The sequence below is a fragment of the Oreochromis aureus genome, linkage group 6 (genome assembly GCF_013358895.1).
Source record: "Oreochromis aureus strain Israel breed Guangdong linkage group 6, ZZ_aureus, whole genome shotgun sequence".
In the NCBI taxonomy this organism is placed as follows: Eukaryota; Metazoa; Chordata; class Actinopteri; order Cichliformes; family Cichlidae; genus Oreochromis; species Oreochromis aureus.
This window is the reverse complement of record NC_052947.1, coordinates 2,851,904-2,876,865: the sequence shown is the minus strand read 5'-3', so window position 1 is coordinate 2,876,865 and position 24,962 is coordinate 2,851,904. Positions and strand designations below refer to the sequence as shown.

At 42.2% G+C, this 24,962-nt stretch overlaps 1 protein-coding gene across 2 annotated transcripts in view; it reads left to right on the top strand.

Moving 5' to 3' along the window:
• Positions 1–24,962, top strand: part of vegfc (vascular endothelial growth factor c) — an 80,541-nt gene that overhangs the window by 35,502 nt on the left and 20,077 nt on the right. For both annotated transcript variants that reach the window (XM_039613819.1, XM_039613820.1), the window contains exon 4: positions 12,915–13,054. In XM_039613819.1, coding sequence (XP_039469753.1) covers positions 12,915–13,054 — 140 coding nt within the window. The remainder of the gene's footprint in view (positions 1–12,914; positions 13,055–24,962) is intronic.

Genomic DNA, 24,962 nt, shown 5'->3' with positions numbered 1-24,962 from the left:
CAGTGTTCCGCTCTCCTCCTGAGGAAAAACAGCAGACGCAGCCGTTATGGCACCAACTCCAGCAGGCATACACTAAACAGCACTTTACACACTGACATGGAGTCTAACTCAACGATCCTGCGCCGGAGGAAGCCCCATCGCTCTGTTATGTAGCTCCCCCGACGAGCCTGATCAGAAGCAGGTGTGTGAGAACCTGGGCGTGACCGGCAGCTGGCAGGGCCACACCCATCAGGCCTGCAGGTGGCTGTCCTTCATCCTCCAGCCACACCCGCAGACACACCCGCACACATATACACCCACCAGCATGGAACACAAGAGCACAGTGCAGAAAACATACAACCAATACAATAATAATAATAGCAATAATAATAATAATAATAATAATAAAAGTCCACACTGTTCACGGACCCCGAGTCCCCGGAACCGGGTCCGTGACAGAAAGACGTGGAAAGTTTGGGACAAAACCGATTTGGATGCTTACTTTGGGGTTCTTATCCTTGCTGGTGTTTTCAGGTCCAAAGGGGAGGCCACAGAATCCCTGTGGAATGAAGAAACTGGCAGAGATCTTTTCCGGACAACGATGTCTCTGAAAACATTCAAAATTAAAAATAATTGCCACAAACATCCGTTTTGATGACCGTGATGATGGACCAGCTCGTTGGCAAAGAGACAAGCTAGCTGCAATCAGGATGGTGTGGGGCAAATAGGCGGCCGGTCTCCCCTGTTTTACAACCCTGGCCCCAATGTCAGTGTTGATGAGCAACTGATACCATTTCGGGGCTGCTGCCCAGTATATACAATTTAAGCCTGCCAAATATGGTGTAAAGATTTGGGTGGCTGTGATGCTGCTTCATCTTATGTATGGAACTTGCAGGTCTACACAGGGAAACGCAATGGAGGAGCCCCTGAGAAAAATCAAGGCATGAGAGTGGTCCTCAATATGGCTCAGGGACTTTCTGGACACAACATCACATCGCACAAGTCGGGACAGGAGCTGCAAAAGTAGAAGCTGACTATGGTGGAAACAGTACGCAAAAACAAGTCTGAGCTCCCTCCCCAGTTGCTGCAAACAGAGGACAGGGCTGTCCAGTCATCAAAGTTTGTGTACACAGCTCACACGACCCTGGTATCGTATGTACCAAAGAAAGGAAAAAAATGTGTTGCTCATGAGTACACTGCACAGGGATGGGAGGATCTGTGGTCAGGAGCATCAAAAGCCCGAAATGATCATGGACTATAATGCCCCAAAAGGAGGGGTGGACAACCTCGATAAGCTGGTGACTACTTACAGCTGCAAAAGGAAGACCGTGCGATGGCCTCCGGTGATATTTTTGACATGTTGGATATCTCTGCGTACCACGCCTTCGTCATCTGGATGTCACTGAGCCCAGAGCAAAATAGGGGAAAGCTGCAGAAGAGACGTCTCTTTCTTGAGGAATTGGGGAAAACACTGTTGGGACTGGAAATTGAAAGAAGGATCTTCCAAGAACCCCAGTCTCTGCAGCCATTGTGAGGAGGATTCAGAAACAAGATGATGGTGCCACATCCTGCCAAATTACAGAACCATCATCTGCAGACCCTGGTGGAAGTGTTTGATGCTGGTTCAATATAATAATTTATGTTTCTGAGAAAGAGGAGTGAAGTGTTACTATAGATCAGGGGTCGGCAACCCTAGGCACGCGTGCCAAGGGTTAACTGATGGCACGACCATAGCTGGACTGGCCATCGGGCATACCGGGCATTTGCTCGGTGGCCCGATGATTAGTTTTTCTTTCTTTTTTTTTCTTTTTTTTTTGTAATGGTATAAACAATGAAAGGTGGTGGATTGGCCAGATGTTGGCCGGTGTGTAAAAATGACTCAGTTGTTTGGTGGTGGCTATGGCAGAGCTTCCACAGATTCAGTAACATTAGCAAGTGGTGGAGGCCAGCAGGTGGATGAGGGAGAAGGGAGGCAGGAGGAGGAGAGACCCGAGGCGGGGCCGGTCCGAGTGTCAGGTGAACTGAACTTCAAGTAAGAAGGTATGACCTGCAGTCTATCCGGGTCAGATATAAACCAAGTTTAGGTGGAGTTTATTTTCGTTGTGCTGACTTTTTACAGTCAGTTACAATAACTCGTATCATGTGCTAGCTAGCATGACGGAGTTTCTATACAGCTGGGTGGGTGCTGTGATGTTACTGATAGTGAACTTTATTTTGTTCTTAAGGTTAGTTAGTAGAGTTGCCAACCGTCCCGTAAAATCGTCCCGCATTCAGAGAAATTATTACGCGTTTCGTGTTGAGCTGAGAAGGGACGCAGTTTGGCCCGGTGGACTTCAGCTAGAATGGAAAAAGACACAAAGGTGGATTTATTCTGTCGTTACGCTGCACAGCTGCTTCTTCTTCTCTCATTCTCTCCCCTCCTTCTCCTGTTTCTACTTCAATCACGAAACTGATCAATGATCAGCTGATCGGCTTTTCTCTCTTGTTTATTTATCGCCCACTTTGCGCCAGAAAGAGGAAACCAGCGGATGTCGCGCTAAACAACAGCAGCACGTTTAAGCTTGATCAGCTGTTGTTAGAATGTATTTAATATTAATTTCTAGTATCAGCTGATGTTTGCTGGAGCCACAGCTGTAAAGCTGCTGGTCGTGATGTCGGTTTGGATATGTGGTGAGAGGGAAACATGCAGATGAAACCAGGAGATGTCCTTACTGAATCATCAGAGCTGAACAGCTGATGGAGAAACAGGTTTACCTTTTAGGTGACATGGATGAGTTAAAGTTATGAAATGTTCCTTGAGAGACCAATAACACCAGGATCCTTTTCTACGTAGCTGACAGCTGGTAACTGTGCAGGGGCGGGTCTAGCAAAGTTTTGCCAGGGGGCCAGGTAGGGCATTAACAGGGAGAGGGGGGCACAAAGAAATACTTTCTTATTCTTAAAATACTTAAAATGTCTGGCTGTTATTAAATAATTATGTGAAGCTTACAACCAAAGTTTTTATCTGATGTAAAATGTATAGAGATCATACATATACCAACAAGACAGAGTACATCACTGTCACAACAGTGTTTGTTTTCATTCAAAAGCTTTATGGCTTTAATACCTGGTGGGCCGGTCTCTAGTCAAAATGCTGGCTGAGTTAATGCCAGTTAATGCAACATCGAAGCAGCTGGAATCCACAGCTGTGTGTGTTCATGGAGCTGCATGAGTGTCCTCAGGTAGCTGTCTGAATGCTGGACACTCAGAGACCTGTGTCTCTGAGTGGGAGACCAGAGATCACATTAACATGTGTGTCTCTGTATTAACAAACATGCCATATTGGCCCAGTTTATTTTTCCTATCATTGTTGTGAGGAGACCATAAATAGCATTTATATTTTCTGTTGTACAGTTCATTTGCTGTTATGGATAAAAAGTGTCTTTTTTTGTTTTAAAATAGCTGATAACTATTCGCTGATAGCTGCCAACATCTGTGAACAAATATAATTCTATAAAGTGGTTCTATATAATGTGTAACTGTTCATATAGAGCGTTATTAAATTTATTGCTCATGCATTCATATGGCACACTGACTTCTGAGGAAATTTTAAATGGCACTCGCCATCAGAAAGGTTGCCGACCCCTGATCCTTATCTTTTCACATAGGTTGTGGCCGGCAAAAAAAAAAAAAGCGCTGTGAAGTGTGTGGACCCAAGAAGGACAGAAAAACACAATATACATGCACTCAGTGCAAGAAGAAGTACATTTGCAATACACACACAGTGAAACTCTGCCCCTCATGTGTGGTGTAGTCTGGCATTAAAAAATAGCCATGTTTAATGGGACTAATGTGTTGTTCAGACACTCTGTGTAAACTAACCAGAGTAGGTTAATTTTCTAATGAACTTGGAATAAATAATACACTATAGTTTTGTAATAAAACTTCCTTCATTTGTACATTTGTTCATTATTTTCCAGTTATGTCTGTTTTATGATGTATTTCGTTATTTTGTTATATTTTAATAACAAAACAAGCAGTTTTGCATTTCTATTCATAAATGTGATTTAACAAAGGTAAAGGGAACACATTAAACATGTTTTCTTTATATTACTTGCAAATGGGATGAAGTAAACATCTGCTAAGAATTTTAACGAAAAGTTTGAATATGTTGAACTAAAAGCCAACTGGGTCCACTTCACCCAGTGTAACCAAAAAACAAATACCTTATAAGGGTTAATTGTCTAAATTAATGGAATAGCTGATGACAAGGTCAAGCCCTGAACAATGAGGTCTAATCTTTTTCTGAGTGTACCAACCTTCCACCGCTGCTAGGTGCTGGGTGGTCCTTGGGCGCCTGGGACCCTGTTCTCGACTTGTACCAGGGTGGCCCAAGCTCTAGCAGGGTCGACTGCCCGTTGCCCCTGACCCTCTGGGACTCTCACCCTTTGGCCGTGTCAAGCCCATCTGGGGCCTCCCTTCTTCTCCTGCTGGAACGGGTGTGCGGTTGTCGCCAAGATGTGTAGCCTTGAGTCTTCAGTACTGTTGGAGGCTACAGATGGCGCGGTTGTCCTGGTTCCATGTATGTCTGCTTCTGGCTTCTCTGGGGCATTATTGAGGCTTCCCACCCTTGTTATCAAGTACATTTGTAACAAAGACAGGCATTCTAACACAAACTCACACACTCTCTCCCTCCCTCTTTCTCTCACACTCACACTACAACAAGATTCTTGATGTATGTATCTGTGTATTTTCTAATTTATGTGTTCCACGTGCTGTATCTTTGTTTGTTTTAGTCTTACAGAAGCAGTTGGTGATATATTGTGTATTTCTATTTGCACTCTATCATTTCATTGTACCTCTACCCTGCTTTCCCCCTCCTGCCATAGACATCATCAGACTATACCATATATAAGGTAATGACAGAAATAACACAGATTCAGATTCCTTGTTTATATTGTCAGAGTCTGCAATAAACAATACTTTTATAAATGCAAAAAGGGTTTACACAAATTGTAAATCACTGCTTATACTCAAGAACAGGGAAGCCAAAGTAGATTTTCCCAGAAAACTAAAGGCTTCAGTGAAGGCCTAGAAGAGTATCTCAAGGGAGGAAACAGCATTTTGTGATGTCCTTGGCATATAGACTTCAGCTAGTCATTCATTACAAAGAATTGCTTCTCCAAATATTAAATGGTATCCTTATATTAAAAATTGTGTTTGTTTTTTCAGGTTTTTAGTGAGTAATGATGTATACAAATTTCTAAACAGTCAATGCTAATGTTTTGAAGCTGAAATTCTGCACTTTTTGTTCATCTTTGATCGTTTGGATTCAAATCCACTGTTTTGATAAAAAAGGCAAAATATTTTTTTAGAAAATGTCATCGTCCAAAAACTGAGAGAACAAAATGTTTCCTGTACAGAAAACATTTTTTTGCTCTTTTTTGCTCTCTTGTTAAAAATTGAAAAGCCTTTCCTGCTGTACAAATTGTGGCTGTGGTATTGGTATCTTAAAATTGTCCACTACACTGTTCTCCACACATTGAGCTTTCACATTGCATAACCAGAGCAAATCTTATTTTAAAACGACAGTATAATTTTCACTTGGCCCCTCTTCAAGGCAGTGATTACTAACATCTTATTGCTGTTGTCCTCTCCCAGTCAAATTGCAACTTTGTGCATTGACCAGGCAAAAGACGCCATACAGATACTTCTAAGTATTCTCTGAATCAGAATCTTTTCTTTTTCTTTTTGTTTTATAACACTACAACTGGCCGTGTAGAAAAGTACTTACTGGTAACTGGATATGCTGTACCAGAATGCACACCAGATTGACTGTTTAGCAAAGTAAAGCTGGCTAAACTGCCTCACCCAGAATCACACAATGCCACAATGAAAGGAAGTTTAGAGGAGATTAGGGATAAGGTGATGGAAATGCAGTATCAGTCAAATGCAGTACCAGTCATTTGTACCGTGATTGTGATGTGATTTGATATATGATGTATATTATATACTACTACAATACTATATATTATATTATATACTACTATATACTGAGAAAAAAGTGATACAAACCAAAGTACTGATAATGAATGGAAGCCAAATTTTTTAGGTGATTTGGGTGCAAAAACAGTAGAACCAGTAGAAGCACTGCTATGAGAAAATCCAAAGCGGCCAACTGCAGGTGTTATAGGGTACAGTCTAAATGTAATGTTCTTGATCTCTCTTGGCTGACTGAACTGTGTTTATCTTACAGTGGCCAATGTGCCCAGGATTATTGTACTTGATATCTGAGCTGTATGAAAAAGAATTCAGCTAGCTAGGATCTAGCTGGGATTGCTGTATTGAGATCCCTGACTCTTGATGGGGCTGTCACTTGGTGTTCGCTCGCTTTGTGGTAGAGTATCACTTCCTGTTCCTGCTCAAACACAGTGGTGTTTCTGAGTAGCTTTTCTGCTTAGCAATTTAATTTAAATTAGGGATGCACCGATACCGATACTGGTATCGGGTATCGGGGCCGATACTGTAAAATGCGCGCGTACTCGTACTCGTAAAAGTTAACCGATACCATGAACCGATACTAATGTAGCCCGGATGGGAATTTGGGAGTAGATACTCATAATTCCCATGGACTTGAACGCCACGGTAACATAAGGTGTTCACAGTTATGTGATGTAACTGTACCCTGAATTTAATTTGCCCTGTAATATGTCACAAGGTAAATACAGGTAATTAATTAGAGCAATCAAACTGTTATGTTAATCATAAAGTATTATTGTATGGTATGTAACTCTGAAGGAGTTAAAATATTGTTCAGAGTTCTAATTTTCTGGAGGCCCGTGAAGGTATATATAACGGGACCTGTGTATCTGTTGCAATGGAGGAGGAGAAGAGAACGGCATGGAGAGATGCACGAGGTTAGCTGAGCCAAAGTGAGAGACTCCGCTAGTTTTACTGAGGTTAACTTGCACAAAAGAGTGTGTGACTAGAAAGCTAACCGTGTGGGAGCTTCGCAACAGAGTGTGGGTGAAGTGACTTTTTGTTTCAACGGTAGCACCACCGTGGAAATCTGTGTTTCCAGCTAAGACCGTCGAGGCTAAAGGCTAGCCGGACTGCTTGGCTGCGCCACGGCGGCAGCCGCTATGGACTGTCGGAGAGCTGGACAGTGACGGGCTAACGCGCTGTAGCAGAGACAGCATCGGGTCCGCAGCAGGGAGTGGATTTAGTGTGGGACTGGTGAACGGCGACCTACCGAGCAACGGAACTGTAAGTCAGACTTTTGTGCTCTTACTGGGGAGAAGAGGATTTTCTCCATCGTCCAGCGTGAGCAGCAAACAGGCCTGCAACAAGTGTGAATGTGAGTGTGTGTGGGGCCCATGTGTGAATATTGTATGTTTAGTGGAGTTATATAACGTGTTTTGGAGTGTATATTAGTGAGTCACTTACCAAAAGGTGATAACATAAGTTGGGTTGTTTAATATAATTTGAAAGGGAATTATTTCATTTATACAGTGTATTTCATTTGGTTAAGGAATTGGAATATCATTTGAGTTTAAAAAGGGATGTGTTGTACAGTATTTGTCTCTGCCCTTACGCTTCAGTAAACGTTTCGTTTGTGTTAAAGAGTTGTCTGGGGTCGTTTCTTTACTACTGGTTAAGTTTAACTTGTGTGTGGTAGAAGTATCGGATTTTGTACTCGGTATCGGCAAGTACTCAGATCTAAGTATCGGTATCGGATCGGTTTGAAAAAATTGGTATCGTTGCATCCCTAATTTAAATCTTTTGATACATCCCTTTTTCATAGTATAATCTTAACGTGCTTCATCTGAATCACCCTTTCTGTGTGCTCACTGCCTAATTTATAGCCAAAGTATTCACTCACTGTCTCTTTCCTGTTTCGCTAGCTTAGCTTAGCTCGTAGCCGACTTGTTAGCACCATGGCTACTTCACCTGTCCCTCCTGCACTTTCCTGCTCATTGTGTCAGATGTTTAGTTACTCCTCGGCCTCCTTTAGCAGTAATGATACCTGTAACAAATGTAGCATATTTGCAGCTCTGGAGGCCAGGATTACTGAATTGGAGACTCGGCCGCACCCTTCATTCACCCGTAGCTAGCCAGGCCCCTGTAGCTGGTGCAGCCGAAGATAGCGTGGGCCCCGCTAGCTGTTCCCCGGCAGACCCCAAGCAGCTGGGGAAAGAGGGCGGCTGGGTGACGGTGAGGAGGAAGCATAGTCTTAAACTGAAGCCCCAGGTACACCACCAACCTGTTCATGTGTCTAACTGTTTTTCCCCACTCGCGACACACACCCGCCGGGGTCAAACTCTGGTAATTGGTGATTCTGTTCTCAGACATGTGAAGCTAGAGACACCGGCAACCATAGTCAATTGTCTTCCAGGGGCCAGAGCAGGCGACATTGAAGGAAATTTAAAACTGCTGGCTAAGGGTAAACGTAAATAGAGTAAGATCATAATTCACGTCGGCAGTAATGACACCCGTTACGCCAATCGGAGGTCACTAAAATCAATATTGAATCGGTGTGTAACTTTGCCAAAACAATGTCGGACTCTGTAGTTTTCTCTGGTCCCTCCCCAATCAGACCAGGAGTGACATGTTTAGCCGCATGTTCTCCTTAAATTGCTGGCTGTCTGAGTGGTGTCCCAGAAACGATGTGGGCTTCATAGATAATTGGCAAACCTTCTGGAGGAAACCTGGTCTTGTTAGGAGAGACGGCATCCATCCCACTTTGGATGGAGCAGCTCTCATTTCTAGAAATATGGACCAATTTATTAAACCCCCAAAATATGACTATCCAGAGTTGGGACCAGGAAGCAGAGTTGCAGTCTTACACCTCTCTGCAGCTTCTCTCCTCCTGCTACCCCCAAAACCCATCTCCATTGAGACTGTGTCAGCTCCCAAACAGACAAAAAACAAACTAAAAACCAGCAATAAACAACTTAAACATAAAAAATCACAAAGAAAGAACAACACAGTATCCACATCTGAACCAAAGAGTAAAACAGTGAAATGTGGATTATTAAATATTAGGTCTCTCTCCTCCAAGTCTCTGTTAGTACATGACTTAATAATTGATCAACAAATCGATTTACTCTGCCTTACAGAAACCTGGTTGCAGCAGGATGATTATGTTAGTTTAAATGAATCAACACCCTCGAGTCATTCTAACTACCAGAAACCTCGAAGCACAGGCCGAGGGCGGTGTGGCAGCAATTTTTCACACCAGTCTATTAATTAACGAAAGACCAAGACAGACTTTTAATTCATTTGAAAGCCTGATGCTTAGCCTCGTCCACCCCAGCTGTAAAACTCAGAAACCAGTCTTACTTGTTATCATCTATCGTCCACCTGGGCCTTACACAGAGTTTCTCTCTGATTTCTCAGACTTTTATCTGATTTAGTGCTCAGCTCAGATAAAATAATTATTGTGGGTGATTTTAACATCCATGTAGATGCTAAAAATGACAGCCTCAACATCGCATTTAATCTGTTATTAGACTCAATTGGCTTCTCTCAGAATGTAAAAGAACCCACCCACCACTTTAATCACACTCTAGATCTTGTTTTAACATATGGCATAGAAACTGAACATTTAACAGTGTTTCCTGAAAACCCTCTGCTGTCTGATCATTTCCTGATAACATTTACATTTACAATAATTGATTACACAGCAGTGGAGAGTAGACTTTATCAACGTAGATGTCTTTCTGAAAGTGCTGTAACTAAGTTTAAGAATATAATCCACCCACTGTTATCATCTTCAATGCCCTGTACCAACATAGAGCAGAGCAGCTATCTGAACGCTACTCCAACAGAGGTCGATTATCTTGTTAATAATTTCACCTCCTCACTACGTACGACTCTGGATACTGTAGCTCCTGTGAAAACTAAGGCCTCAAATCAGAAGTACCTGACTCCGTGGTATAATTCTCAAACACGTAGCCTAAAGCAGATAACTCGTAAGCTGGAGAGGAAATGGCGTGTCACAAATTTAGAGGATCATCATTTAGCCTGGAGAAATAGTTTGCTGCTTTATAAGAAAGCCCTCCGCAATGCCAGAACATCTTACTATTCATCACTGATTGAAGAAAATAAGAACAACCCCAGGTTTCTCTTCAGCACTGTAGCCAGGCTGACAAACAGTCAGAGCTCTACTGAGCCAACCATCCCTTTAACGTTAACTAGTAATGACTTCATGAACTTCTTCACAAATAAAATTTTTATCATTAGAGAAAAATTACCAATAATCATCCCACAGATGTAATATTATCTACAGCTACTTTCAGTACCATCGATGTTAAGTTAGACTCTTTTTCTCCAATTGATCTTTCTGAGTTAACTTCAATAATTAATTCCTCCAAACCATCAACGTGTCTTTTAGACCCCATTCCTACAAAACTGCTCAAAGAAGTCCTGCCATTAATTAATTCTTCGATCTTAAATATGATCAACCTATCTCTAATAATCGGCTATGTACCACAGGCCTTCAAGCTGGCTGTAGTTAAACCTTTACTTAAAAAGCATCTCTAGACCCAGCTGTCTTAGCTAATTATAGGCCAATCTCCAACCTTCCTTTCATATCAAACATCCTTGAAAGAGTAGTTGTCAAACAGCTAACAGATCATCTGCAGAGGAATGGCTTATTTGAAGAGTTTCAGTCAGGTTTCAGAGCTCATCACAGCACAGAAACAGCTTTAGTGAAGGTTACAAATGATCTTCTTATGGCCTCTGACAGTGGACTCATCTCTGTGCTTGTCCTGCTAGACCTCAGTGCTGCGTTCGATACTGTTGACCATAATATCCTATTAGAGCGATTAGAACATGCTGTAGGTATTACAGGTACTGCACTGCAGTGGTTTGTATCATGTCTATCTAATAGACTCCAATTTGTACATGTAAATGGAGAGTCCTCTTCACCCACTAAGGTCAATTATGGTGTTCCACAGGGTTCAGTGCTAGGACCAATTCTGTTTACATTATACATGCTTCCTTAGGCAGCATCATTAGAAGACATAGCATACATTTTCACTGCTATGCAGATGACACGCAGCTCTATCTATCCATGAAGCCAGGTAACACACACCAATTAGTTAAACTGCAGGAATGTCTTAAAGACATAAAGACCTGGATGGCCGCTAACTTTCTGCTTCTTAATTCAGATAAAACTGAGGTTATTGTACTCGGCCCTGAAAATCTTAGAAATATGGTATCTAAGCAGATTCTTACTCTGGATGGCATTACCTTGGCCTCCAGTAATGCTGTGAGGAACCTTGGAGTCATTTTTGACCAGGACATGTCCTTCAATGCACATATTAAACAAATATGTAAGACTGCTTTCTTCCATTTGTGCAACATCTCTAAAATTAGAAATATCCTGTCTCAGAGTGATGCTGAAAAACTAGTTCATGCATTCATCACTTCCAGGCTGGACTACTGTAATTCTTTATTATCAGGATGTCCTAAAACTCACTGAAAAGCCTTCAGCTGATCCAAAATGCTGCAGCAAGAGTCCTGACAGGGACTAGAAAGAGAGAGCAGATTTCTCCTGTTTTGGCTTCCTTCATTGGCTTCCTGTTAAATCCAGAATTGAATTCAAAATCCTGCTCCTCACATACAAGGTCTTAAATAATCAGGCCCCATCTTATCTTAATGACCTTGTAGTACCATATCACCCTATTAGAGCACTTCGCTCTCACACTGCAGGCCTACTTGTTGTTCCTAGAGTATTTAAAAGTAGAATGGGAGGCAGAGCCTTCAGTTTTCAGGCCCCTCTTCTGTGGAACCAGCTTCCAGTTTGGATTCGGGAGACAGACACTATCTCTACTTTCAAGATTAGGCTTAAAACTTTCCTTTTTGCTAAAGCATATAGTTAGGGCTGGACCAGGTGACCCTGAATCCTCCCTTAGTTATGCTGCAATAGACGTAGGCTGCCGGGGATTCCCATGATGCATTGAGTTTTTCCTTTCCAGTCACCTTTCTCACTCACTATGTGTTAACAGACCTCTCTGCATTGAATCATATCTGTTATTAATCTCTGTCTCTCTTCCACAGCATGTCTTTATCCTGTCTTCCTTCTTTCACCCCAACCGGTCACAGCAGATGGCCCCGCCCCTCCCTGAGCCTGGTTCTGCCGGAGGTTTCTTCCTGTTAAAAGGGAGTTTTTCCTTCCCACTGTCGCCAGAGTGCTTGCTCATAGGGGGTCATATGATTGTTGGGTTTTTCTCTGCATTTATTATTGTGCTATCTACTGTACAATATAAAGCGCCTTGAGGCGACTTTTGTTGTGATTTGGCGCTATATAAATAAAATTGAATTGAATTGAATAGCTGTGATTTTTACATACTGAACCTTTGATGTGCAAGTTGAAGGACATATCCTGACAAACATGACTCCCAGATTCCTCACAGTGTTACTGGAGGCCAAGATAATACCATGCAGAGTATCTGGTTAGATGTCGTGTTTTTAAGATTCTTGGGGCCTAAGAATAACCTAAGATTTGTCTGAGTTTTGAAATAGAAAACAAGAGGTCACCTTGTTTACTAACTAATGAATGTTTTTTTTATCTGACTTTTTAGCTAGATATAGGTGGGTATCATCTACATAGCAATGAAAATGTATGCAGTGTTTTTTAACAATATTACCTAAGGTAAGCATATATAATGTATAAAGAAAAAAATGGTTAAATGGTTAAATAAAACGAATAGGTTTTAGGCCTTAGACTATGTTTCCATTCCTGAATAGTGGTTTAGAGAATGCTACTTGTCTTCTGAATGAGTATAGACCATGACCATAGTAGCTATTTCACATTGTAATATACTATTGTATTGACTTTTTTGAGACACTCTCCTTGACAAATTGATAGGATATGCATTGCTATTCTTTACAGCACATGTCAATATACATTCTTTTAATTCACTTTGCTTCTTTACAACTCTTTGCAGCTGTTTGAGATCAGAGTGCCAATCACCCAAGGGACAAAGCCAGTGACCATCAGTGTGGCCAACCACACCCAGTGCAGCTGTCTGTCCAAACTGGATATCTACAAGCAAGTTCACAGCATCATCAGAAGAGCATTGCCTGAGTAAGTTTCTTTCAGTGTACATGCACAGATTAGCTGTGTGTGTGTGTGTGTGTGTGTGTGTGTGTGTGTGTGTGTGTGTGTGTGTGTGTTTTTCCAGTGGTGGTGTTCATAGTGGCAACAAAAATATGTTTGTCTATTATGATGATGGTTGTTTCCTGGGTTTTGTGTATCTACAGCAGGTGTTACTTTAAGGAACTCATTGCACATTTTCTCTAGATTAACAGTGACATTTGTATGTTCCTGTGCTTATACCTGTATGATGCATGCTGGGATTTATGACTCACTGACCCTTGGAATTTTATTAGCAAGTTCTTCTTGCCAGTTTGTGTCCTCTGAAAACACTGCATAGCTGTTGTAGAATGGAATAAATTGGCAAATAATTTAACACAAATACGCATATTTACAGTGAAAAATGTTATTTGCTTTGTCTGCACCTAAGTAGATCACGTTTGGCTGAACAAAGTGGCTTACGCTGTGGAGCATTACCTGAAACAGAGGTGTACTTTTCAGATTGGAAACGATTGACGGTGAGAACTAAGATTTCTTCCATCAATCCATCCATCTATTTTCTGCTGCTTATCCAGGGCTGGGTCGTGGGGGTAGCAGCCTAAGCAAGGACCTCCCTCTCCCCAGACAGCTCCAGGCATTCCCAGGCCAGCTGAAAAAGGTAATCTCTTCAGCGTGTCGTGGGTCTGTCCCAGGGCCTCCTTTGGTGGGACATGCCCAAAGCACCTTACCCAGGAGGGATTCTAGTGAGATGCCCGAACCACCTTGACTGGAAACTTTTAATGTGTAGGATTTGTGAATTTGCTCTAAACCACTCTTGGATGGCTGAATTCCTCACCCTCTTTAAGGGAGAGCCACCCTTCAGAGATGGCTTATTTACCACCACTTGTATCCAGGATCTCATTTGTTGTATTCACAAGATCTCAGTACCCAGATCTTGTGATAATAAGCTAGGGTAGGGTTTTGCTTTTTTATGCTTATCTCTTCCCTTAATTACAATAACTTGATGCAGTGTCCTCATCACTGCAGCTGTGGCCCCAATCCGCCTGTCAATCTCCTGTTCCTTTCTCCCCTTACTAAGTGAGAGCTGGAGGCCACCACCTGGTGAGGCCAGCAGAACCACATATCTGCAAAATCAAAGACAACATTCTGAAGCCATTTGGCCATCTACCTCGGTATGCCTAGAAATTCTCTATGAACGGAACTGGTGACAAAACTCAGCCCTCACTCACCAGGAATGAGTCAGAGTTATTGCTGACAATGTGGACCAAGCTCCTGCAACAATTACAGAGGGATCAAATGGCTAATAGCAACAGGCCAGACACCACATGCCTCCAATACACCTCCCACAGGATACTCCAAGGGACCAACTTGAGTGCCTTCTCCAAGTCCACAAAACACATGTAGACTGGTTGGGCAAACTCACACACAGTCTTTTATAGCCTTAAGAGGATAAAGAACTGATCAAGTGTTCAGCAACCAGCGAACTAAAATCGTATTGTTCCCCCTGTATTTGAGGTTCAAAAGATGGATTAACACTCCTCTCCAGTACCCTGCCATAGACTGCCCCAGGGAGGCTGAAGAGTATCATTCCCTTGTACTTAACCTTCTGATACCCCTTCCTAAAGATGGTGACCACCACCGCAGTGAAAATCCAGAAGACCACACCAGATCGCCACATGATGGAGTAGAGTTGTGTCAAGTCTTTTTCCTTGTCTCACCAAACTCCTCCCACACCTGGGTTTTGGTTAAACCATTACTCTAGCTGCATTCCGCTTGGCCTGCTGGTCCACGTCTCATTTAGGAATTACCACCACCACAGGCCCCAACCACCTTGTAGCCCCCACTCCTTGCAGCAGCCTCACCAACGGAGATGCAGAACATAGCCCATTCGGACTCAATGTCCCCAGCCTCCCTCAAAATCATTTTAAAGTTCTCCTAGAGAACAGTATATCAGAACTTTTTATTTAATATTGATTATATATTATTATGTCATAACAAATCATATTATATATTAAATTGGTCAAAAATGGGCTAAATACACACATATAAGGCAACATTATAACCACTAAAAGGTGGGGTAAGTTACTTATGCAGTCTGCATATGTCCAGTCACAAACTATCATGGTTCACTGAACAAACTGCTCTTCATCATGGACAATCCATCTCAACCACTCCATTCCACACTACTGAGAGATGTTGATGATGTTTTCACACATACGTTTTCATAAATGTATGTCTGCATTAGAGATGGCACGATACCACTTTTTTATGTCCGATACCGATACCGATATCATAAATTTGGATATCTGCCGATACCGATATGAATCCGATATTGTGTGTTTTTTAATCAATAAAACTGTTTTTTTAATATCTTGCTGCATTTTGTATAAGTTCATACTCAAGTTTAAGTAAACAATAACACTAAAGCTATTCTGTTATACCTGTATGTAAAAAATACACTGCACCCAAAATATTTTATATTTCAGCAAAACTGATCAATCTAATAAACTTAAACCTACTCCATCCTTCCTCTTCTGGTATTTTAAAAGAGTACTTAGCAGAAATATTAAGCAACCTAACTAATAGGGTTGCAAACTCCCAGCAAAAAAAAATAGGGAACCATCCCCACCCTCCACCTCATGATGCTTAATCGACGTAATCAACTTTAATTTGATGCAGGGTGAAAAAAAATGCACAGAAATAAATTATTTTTCAAGAATAATTAAATAGATTCAACATCTTTCTTCAACAGAATTGCAGACTGCACAGATGGTACCTTCCCAAAGGAAAAAGTACTATAGCTTACTAGGGTATATTAGACTTAACAGTTACTATATACAGTAATGGACTTCTATACATTTTACATCAGATTAAAACTTTGGGTGTAAGATTCAGATAATTATTTATTAAAAGCTCGACATTTTAAATGAGAATAAGAAAGAAAAGTATGTCTTTGTGCCCCCTTTTCCCCGTTCATGCCCTATCGGCCCCCCTGGCTACACTTTGCTAGATCCGCCCCTGCACAGTTACCAGCCGTCAGCTACGTAGAAAAGGATCCTGGTGTAGAAAGTAATATTAAATAAAAACTCTAACAGCAGCTTATCAAGGTTAAACGTGCTGCTGTTGTTCAGCCGCTGGTTTCCTCTTTCTGGTGCAAAGTGGGCCAAAAACAAAGAAGAGAGACGGACTCGCGACAGAAAAGCCGATCAGCTGATCATTGATCAGTTTCATGATTGAAGTAGCAGCAGGAGAGGGAGGGAGAGAGGCAGTCGCTCCATATATCGGTTGTTAAGCTTAACATGGGAACGCTTTACAAACATTCAGAGATGAACTTACACACTTGCTTTACTTCTCTCTGGGATAACTTCCTCGGAGATGAAATGCTGGTTTGGTAGCGAGGCTACAAATACACACAGCTGCTCTATCACGTGAGGCATACTGCTCCGACGTGCTACGGTTATGAGCCGAGTTAAGCCGTGTCGCAAGTTTTGTGAGGTGTTTTTTTTTTATATTTAATGTATCGGATTACATTTTTAATTTCTCACCGATATCCGATCCAGCAATTTACGTCAGTATCGGACCGATACCGATACGTAATATCGGATCGGTCCATCTCTAGTCTGCATCATACCTTTTTGCAGTTGTTTCTTCTTTATAGTATACAGATTATGTGTTAATGCAATTTGCACTGCTCTGCTGTACTCCTACTTTTTACTCATCTTTAACTAGATTTATTTTCTTTGTTTTTCATCGCTATTGTATAAGGAAAAATTTCTCATAGTATAAGGCCCTCACCATGGGCCTATAGCACTTTAACTATGGTGTTTATTAATTGTACACTGTGGCATTTTTATTCTTTATCCTGCTACTGCAACAAAACAATTTATCTATGATTGTCATGTGTATGTTTCTGAAAGACATCATCATAAAAGTGACTAGATGACAAAAACCAGCATGACAATGACATTTACCTTCTAGGAAGCCTTTGGACAAAAATTTGCTGTGATGCCCCACTGACCATCTCCTGCCTCGAAATATGAACTCTAGCCTCTTGAATTCCATATCCTGCAACCACACTTCCTGTGCTGAAACAATACTTATAAAGTAGTTTACTTAGAAAGAATAAATAGTAATTGTGTTAATGCCAGAATCTAAGACAATGAACCACCACAACACAGGCTCTACATGTAATGTGCAAAAATCTCAACGTATTTGCACCCATTCAAACACCCAAAATATTGGAGATTGATGTTGCTTTTACAACCCCATAAAAATCAAGATCACTCTCATAATCAAGAAAACAATTTCAGACAAAACCTAAGCCATTGTTTATCTCTATCTAAAGACCAAAAGATAGTGTAGGGTCTGTGTTTGGTACATTTCATGGTCATTTCACCTGTGTCTTTCTTCACCCTTTTGAATCTGTGTTTTTGTTTTGTCACATGACAAAGCCAAAAGAGAGATTGGCTTAAGACAGCCAACTGGAAAGCTTGGCTTATAAAAAATATTGCTAAGCTCCATGATCCACCATTGCTGTAAAAACAATGGTTCATTGGCATGAATAGATATGATGCAACTTTCTGTTCAGCAGCTCTGGCTTAGAAAAGAACCAAAGAAATTCCATTTCCTTTTAATCCATTTGAATCCAAATTACAATGCAGAAATGAGAGAAAATCACCCAATTGCATTAACATTGCCTTACAAGGTTTTTAAAAAAAAAAAAATATATATGAGCTGGTAAATGACTATCTTGACTGTCTTGTTGTCTTGCCTAATTCTTGTTATAATGTGCTTATTTTTGTTGAAAAAAAAAATAAATAAGAAAAGATACTCAGCGTAAAGCTAATCCTCAATATCAAAAAGGAGCCAGTTGAGGTGGTTTAAGCATTTGAGACCTCCTGAGTGAGGTGTTTTAGATATGCTCTGGAGGAGCAGACCCAGGACAGAGGGACTGCATCTCTTGGCTGGCTTGGGAGTGCCTCAGTATCCCTCCAGAACAACTGCAAGAAGTGACCAAGGTCTAGGTACCTCTGTTCCAACTCAGGCCTGGATTGGGTTGGATGGATTAAACATTTTTTCTAATAGTATGCGGTTTTATTCTTCCACTTTAATGTTTCTATTTCTTTCCTTCCTTTTTTTTTTGAATTAGAATGATTATTGTTCACTTATTTATGGAGTCACAGGAACAGAACTGGCTCGGGTACACATTTTTACATATATATATATTCTACGCATGTAGACTGGAGGAGCCAGGGACCGAACCAGTCAGTAGATGACCTGCTCTACCTCCTGAGCTACAGCCACAGCCGAATAATGACTTGCTCAAATATGGAATGTGAAGTTATATGTATCCTAGACCTCAAGACTAGTTCTAAACTCAGGAAAGTAAGACAATTAAGATTATGTTTGTAGGTAAAAAGCAGTATTAAGTTTAGTATAAAATGTAGTAAGTGATGATGATGATCTGCCCATAGATCTACTAACAAAATATAAACCACATATATTTAGACTTCAAACCCATTAACCAACTTTTTACATTTAGTCCATAAATATTTGAACAGCAGATGGTGAATTTGTTTTCATGTCTGGATGTTGTTGTAACTCTTCTGTACAAATATGGAGACACACATATGTGCACAAATGCAGACAGTGAAGTTAAACAGGTTATAGCTGCAAAAACTCATGCATCAGCATGAAGCACACAGATATGTTTCACATTAGGTGAAGTGCAAGAATGCACCCTAGCCATTCCCCTCTGCTCATGCCAGAAAGCTATCTCTCTTTCTGTCACTCTCTTAAACGTTTCCTTTCCTTTTCCACTTCACCCTCCATTACTTTGTATCTGTGGTTCTGTATTCAAACCACTGCCGCTCTAATTGAAACCATGTTGTGTCTTTTTTCACCGCCAGACGCTTTCATGACTTCAAATAATTTCTCTGTCTGCAAACACACCAACTGTTGTCCATCTCTGTGTCTAGGTCAACAGTTCCCCTAAATATTGCATTTCAGATCAACAATTTTGATATTCAGGTGGTTTATATAATTGACCATGTGTGTTTGTATGTACAATATTTTCAGGGCTAATATATTTTTTTTGTTGGCATTTTATAAAAAAAACTAGGTATCTGATTTCCAGAATAATTCACATTTCAGTTTATTTTCAGTTACATAAATATTAAAAGATTAATTTGAATTAATAACAATATATAGTTACTTATAACATAATGGTTTACAAGTTTCCTACATAATGTGTAGGAGGAGCATCATTATAAATTCATACCATCCCTTACAGCCAGGAAAAGGATACATTTGCCCCCAGTCTTAACGCGCCTGCATGGTTGCCATTTAGTCTCTTATTATACAATATTTTACAACCCCCATCCCAAAGAAGTTGGGATTGGGGTTGGATGCTGTGTTAAAATGTAAATAAAAACAGAATGCATAGAGTTCTGAATGTCATGAACAAATGTTTTATTCACAATAGAACAAAGAAAACATATCCAACAGTCAAACTGAGTAGAAGTACAATTTATTTTAATTATTATTTTGAATTTGAATACAGTGTGAATACAGGGCAATGTTTATTACTGTGCTATTGCAAACAAATTATAAAATGACTCAAATGTAGGACCCAGGCAAAACAGCGAGGCGCGAGAATCAGTTAAAAGATGAACAAACAAACAAAAAACCGCATGAATGAGCCTTTACTAGGCAACAGTCAGAGCTTGACTTAACACAAGGATTACATTAACTAGAACGAGATACTGCGCTAGCAGGGAAAATGGAAACTAGCAGTGGGAAGCTGGGCAAGATCTGGGAGGGAGGAGAGGGAGATGAAGCCAGGAGGTGAGTTTAGCAATGTTGTCCACAGAGTAATAATGAGTCATAAGGATTCTTTACTTAGAATCCTTGTGACTGAAGGTGGGGAGTGTGCAGTTATAAAAGCCTTTGAAGCCAATGAAGATTGGGCAGGAAGGGTGTATGGAGTGTCTGGTGGTTTCACACCTTGTCTCATGTGATTAGAGGATCACCAGGGGGTCCTTTGTCCCTCTTTGGGGGGGATACTCCCACTGGGTTCAAATCTGGGACTCTCGGCCATTTGACCTTAGAACTGAAGAAGCTTCTCGGATGAGAGGTGAAACGTCTTCAAGCAACTTAAAGAAGTCCAGACGCTTTTCTTTGCAAATTCCTTTGACAAAGAAAGGTATGCTATCACACGGGAATGAGTAGCAAGAAAGGAGCAAACAAACTAGCCTGTTTACCACACAAGGTGAGCTGATAATCTGGTGGAGTCTGGATTGGCAGGGGAATAATGTGAGATCAGTCTTAGCAAGACTGGAGACAGAGCAAGAGCAATACTGGAAGAGCATATGGGACAAGGATGCAACCCATAACAACAGTGACTAGTGGTTCTGAGAGCCGTCTACAGCAACCTCCCTGAACAGGCTCCAGTAACCATCACAGTGGCAGACTGTGCCAACTGGAACAGCTCCTAGTAGATGACACACACCCGGAATAGCTAACTGAAGGCCAGCCAGTCTTGATACCCAAGGATCCCCAGAAGGGACCAGTCCCATCCAACTAGGAGCCAATAACCTGCATCAGAACCACATGGTCAGGCATCATAGCAGCTAAGATGAACAGGCACATGGCTCAATACCTGAGCAGGGCACAGAAAGGAACTAGCAGGAATACCAGAGGGGCCACCAGCTCATGGTAGACAGAGCAGTCACCTAAGACTGCAAGACTAGGCTCACCAACCTGTGCATCACCTGGATTGACCACAAGAAGGCCTATGGCTCGATGCCCCACCCATTGATCGTGGAATGCCTAGAACTACACAAGATCAACAGGACCTTAAGAACCTTACTCAAGAACTCAATAGGGATATGACAAACAACATTCAAGGCCTACTTCAAGCCAACTACACAAGTCACCATGAAGTGCTGGTTTTAGCAAGGAGATGCTCTGTCCCCACTGCTGTTCTGCATAGAGATGAACCCCCTTAGTGAGATCGTTGACAAGACTGGCTATGAATACCGACTATGGAATTGAGCATTTATTAGCCACCTCTTCTACGTGGATGACATCAAACTGTATGCCAGTAGTGAACAAGACATTGATTCACTGTATCAAACCACTAGGCTCTACAGCAATGATATTGGAATGTCATTCAGACTGTTAAAGTGTAGTAGACTGGTAACAAAGAGAGGGAAAGTAGACAGAACTGAGGGGATTGTACTACCAGAAGGCAACATTGCAGACATTGAGGACAGCTACAAGTAGCTGGGAATCCCACAGGCAAATGAGAACCACGACAAGGCTGTTAGGAAAGCTGCAACCACCAAATACTTGCAAAGAGTAAGGCAAGTCCTGAACAGTCAGCTGAATGGGATGAACAAGATCTGGGCAATCAACACCGGTGATCAGATAGTCTGGTGGGATAATAAGCTGAAGGTGGTGTTGTTAACGAGTGGTGTTGTAACAGCAGGATCATTCACACACACTGTTCTCCTGATTTGGAGGTTCTGGCAGTCTCGTGCAGACCTTTTTATATCCCGAGGGAGTTTACTGTAGTGATTGTGATAGCTGTTTACATACCGCCGGATGCTAACGTTGGCACAGCTCTCAGCCTCTTGCTTAACACCATCAACAAACAACAGCTTGCCCACCCCGATGGGGTTTTTATTGTCGCCGGCGACTTTAACAAAGCGTGCCTAAAGACTGTGCTTCCTAAATTTGTCCAGTTTGTGGACTTTGCTACGAGAGGTGAACACACTTTGGACCGTGTCTATTCAAACATCAGGCATGCTTTCAGAGCGACACCCCTCCCCCACCTGGCTGGATCTGACCACCTCTGCATGTCCCTCACCCCCACCTACACCCCCCTGCTGAGAAAAACAAAGCCCCAGACAAAGACAATAAAAACCTGGCCTGAAGGAGCCCTCTCTCAACTGCAGGACTGCTTCTCATCTACTGTATGGGATTTATTCTCCAGCCACAACCTCCAGGAGTACACGGACACTGTACTCTCCTACATCAGGAACTGTGTTGATAATGTCACCGTCAACAAAAGGGTCAGGGTGTTTCCAAACCAAAAACCCTGGATGAACAGCGAAGTGCAATCCCTCCTAAAAAGCCGCAACACTGCCTTCAAGTCAGGGGACAGGGCTGCGTATAGGGCGGCCAGGGCAGACCTGAGTAGAGGCATCAGGAAAGCTAAGGCTGCCTATAGGAGGAGGATTGAAGATCACTTTGCTGACAACGACCCCAGAAAAATGTGGCAGGGGATCAATCACATTACCAACTACAGAAGCAATAACCAGGCGACATCTAGGATTGATGCCTCGCTGGCTGAGGATCTAAACCGTTTCCTCGCCCGCTTTGAGACGACCAGACCCTCAGCTGTCACACCACTTCCACCCGCCCCCAGCACCGGCACACTAACACTTAGGGAGCATCAAGTGAGGTGTGTTCTAAGGTCAGTGAATCCCAGGAAGGCGGCAGGTCCTGATGGAATACATGGAAAGGTTCTCAGAGCATGTGCTGACGAACTGACCGGAGTCTTCACTAAAATCTTCAACCTTTCCTTGTCATTAAACACCGTCCCGCCTGCCTCAAAACCTCCACCATCATCCCCATCGCCAAGAAGACAGCTGTGGTCAGCCCAAATGATTACAGGCCTGTTGCACTTACGCCTGTAGTGATGAAGTGCTTTGAGAGACTGATCTGTCAGCACATCAGGGCCAGTTTGCCTCCCACTTTGGACCCCCACCAATTTGCCTACAGGACTAATCGATCCACCGAGGACGCTATCACCATAGCGCTCCACACTGCGCTGAGTCACCTGGAGCACAGAGGAAGCTATGTGAGAATGCTCTTCCTGGACTTCAGCTCAGCATTCAATCATATCATCCCGGAGATCCTGGTCCAGAAACTGTCTCACCTGGGACTCTCCACCCCCATCTGCCTCTGGATCAAGGACTTCCTGACAAACAGACCTCAGTCTGTCAGACTCGGCCCCACCTGTCCAGCACCATCACACTCAGCACCGGGTCTCCACAAGGATGTGTTCTGAGTCCCCTCCTGTTTACGCTCTACACATCCGACTGCTCCCCTACCCATCTCTCAAACACCATCTTAAAGTTTGCGGATGACACCACTGTGGTTGGACTCATCTCAAGGGGGGATGAGTCAGACTACAGAGATGAGGTCAACAGGCTGACTGAGTGGTGTTCAGTTAACAACCTCCAACTGAACACCACAAAACTAAAGAACTCATCTTGGACTTTAGGAAGGGAAGAGCAGACCCGGCCCACTTTACATTCACGGGAACTGTGTGGAGAGGGTACACTCCATGAGGTTTCTGGGCGTGCAGATCTCTGATGATCTCTCCTGGACTGCAAATACCACGGCGGTGGTAAAAGAGGCCCAGCAGCGTCTCCACTTTCTGAGAGTGCTCAGGAGGAACAACCTGGAGGAGAGGCTGCTGGTGACATTCTACAGAGCCACCATAGAGAGCATCCTAACGTACGGCATAACAACATGGTATGCAGGGTGCTCAGCTGCAGACAGGAAAGCACTGCAGAGGGTCATCAACACAGCCCAGAAGATCACTGGCTGCTCTCTGCCCAGCCTGGAGGTCATTGCAAACTCTCGGTACCTCAGCAGAGCTGGCAATATCATCAAGGACTACTCTCACCCCAGCAATCAACTGTTTGAACTATTACCGTCAGGCCGACGGTACAGGTCACATAAAACCAGGACAAACAGATTCAGGGATAGCTTCTTTCCCAGAGCTATCACCATTGCAAATAAGCACAAAAACAATTGAACCTGCTTAGCCATACCATACTGTCACTGTCATTATATTATGCTGCTATTCATACTGTCATACTGTCATTATATTAATGCTGCTATCCTGTAAATATCATACTTACTTTTGTTTGAGTACTTATGTTTGTTTTATTGTACCTTTTATATCTTACTATTTTTCATTTATTATATTTATTATTGCATTTTGCACCAAGGGAGTGGCACTCCAATTTCGTTGTACCCTGTACAATGACAATAAAGGCTATTCTATTCTATTCTATTCTATTCTATTCTATTCTATTCTAAGGTGCAGGTCATGTAAAGATGCCCCTGAGACAATCAAGCAGATAACAGTCAGGTGCAAGGTGCTAGCAACCAGGGCATACATGGAACGCCATAATCAAGTGGCCACCATAGCGAACATCTATGCCGAGTATGGCCTGAAAGTCCCATGGTCAAGATGGGATGTCCCCCAGAGTGGTGTAGAATGACTGAGCTAAGATCCTGTGGGACACATGGACAAAGTGGTGATGGCTAACCAACCTGACATTCTAGTGTTGGACAAGCAGAAGAAGATAGCTATAGTAATAGATGTAGCTATACCAAGTGATGGCAACATCAGGAAAAAGGAAAGCAAGAAGTACCAAGGGCTAAGAGAAGAGTTCAATAAAATGTTGTCTCAGATTGTATTTTGACAATTCTTTGGTTATGCTCTGAAATCCACTGTCAACTATAGGACCTTATAAAGACAAGTGTGTGCCTTTCCAAATCATGTCTGATCAACTGAATTTAGCAAAGGTAGGCTGCAATCAAGCTGTAGATGATCTACGGAAACATAATGCTCAGTTTTAAGGGTCCTGGCAAAGACTGTGAATACCTATTTATGATATTTTTTTGTTTGTTTGTTTGCTTTATAAATTTGAAAGAAATTCAAGCAAGCTTATGGGGTATTCTGTGTAGAATTTTGAATTGAAAATAACATGACAACGTCTGGAACAAGCGAAGCACTGTGAATACTCTAAGGATGCAATGATTAAACCTCCTCAGATGTGTAAGCTGCCAATACCATCAGAGTTGCAGGATT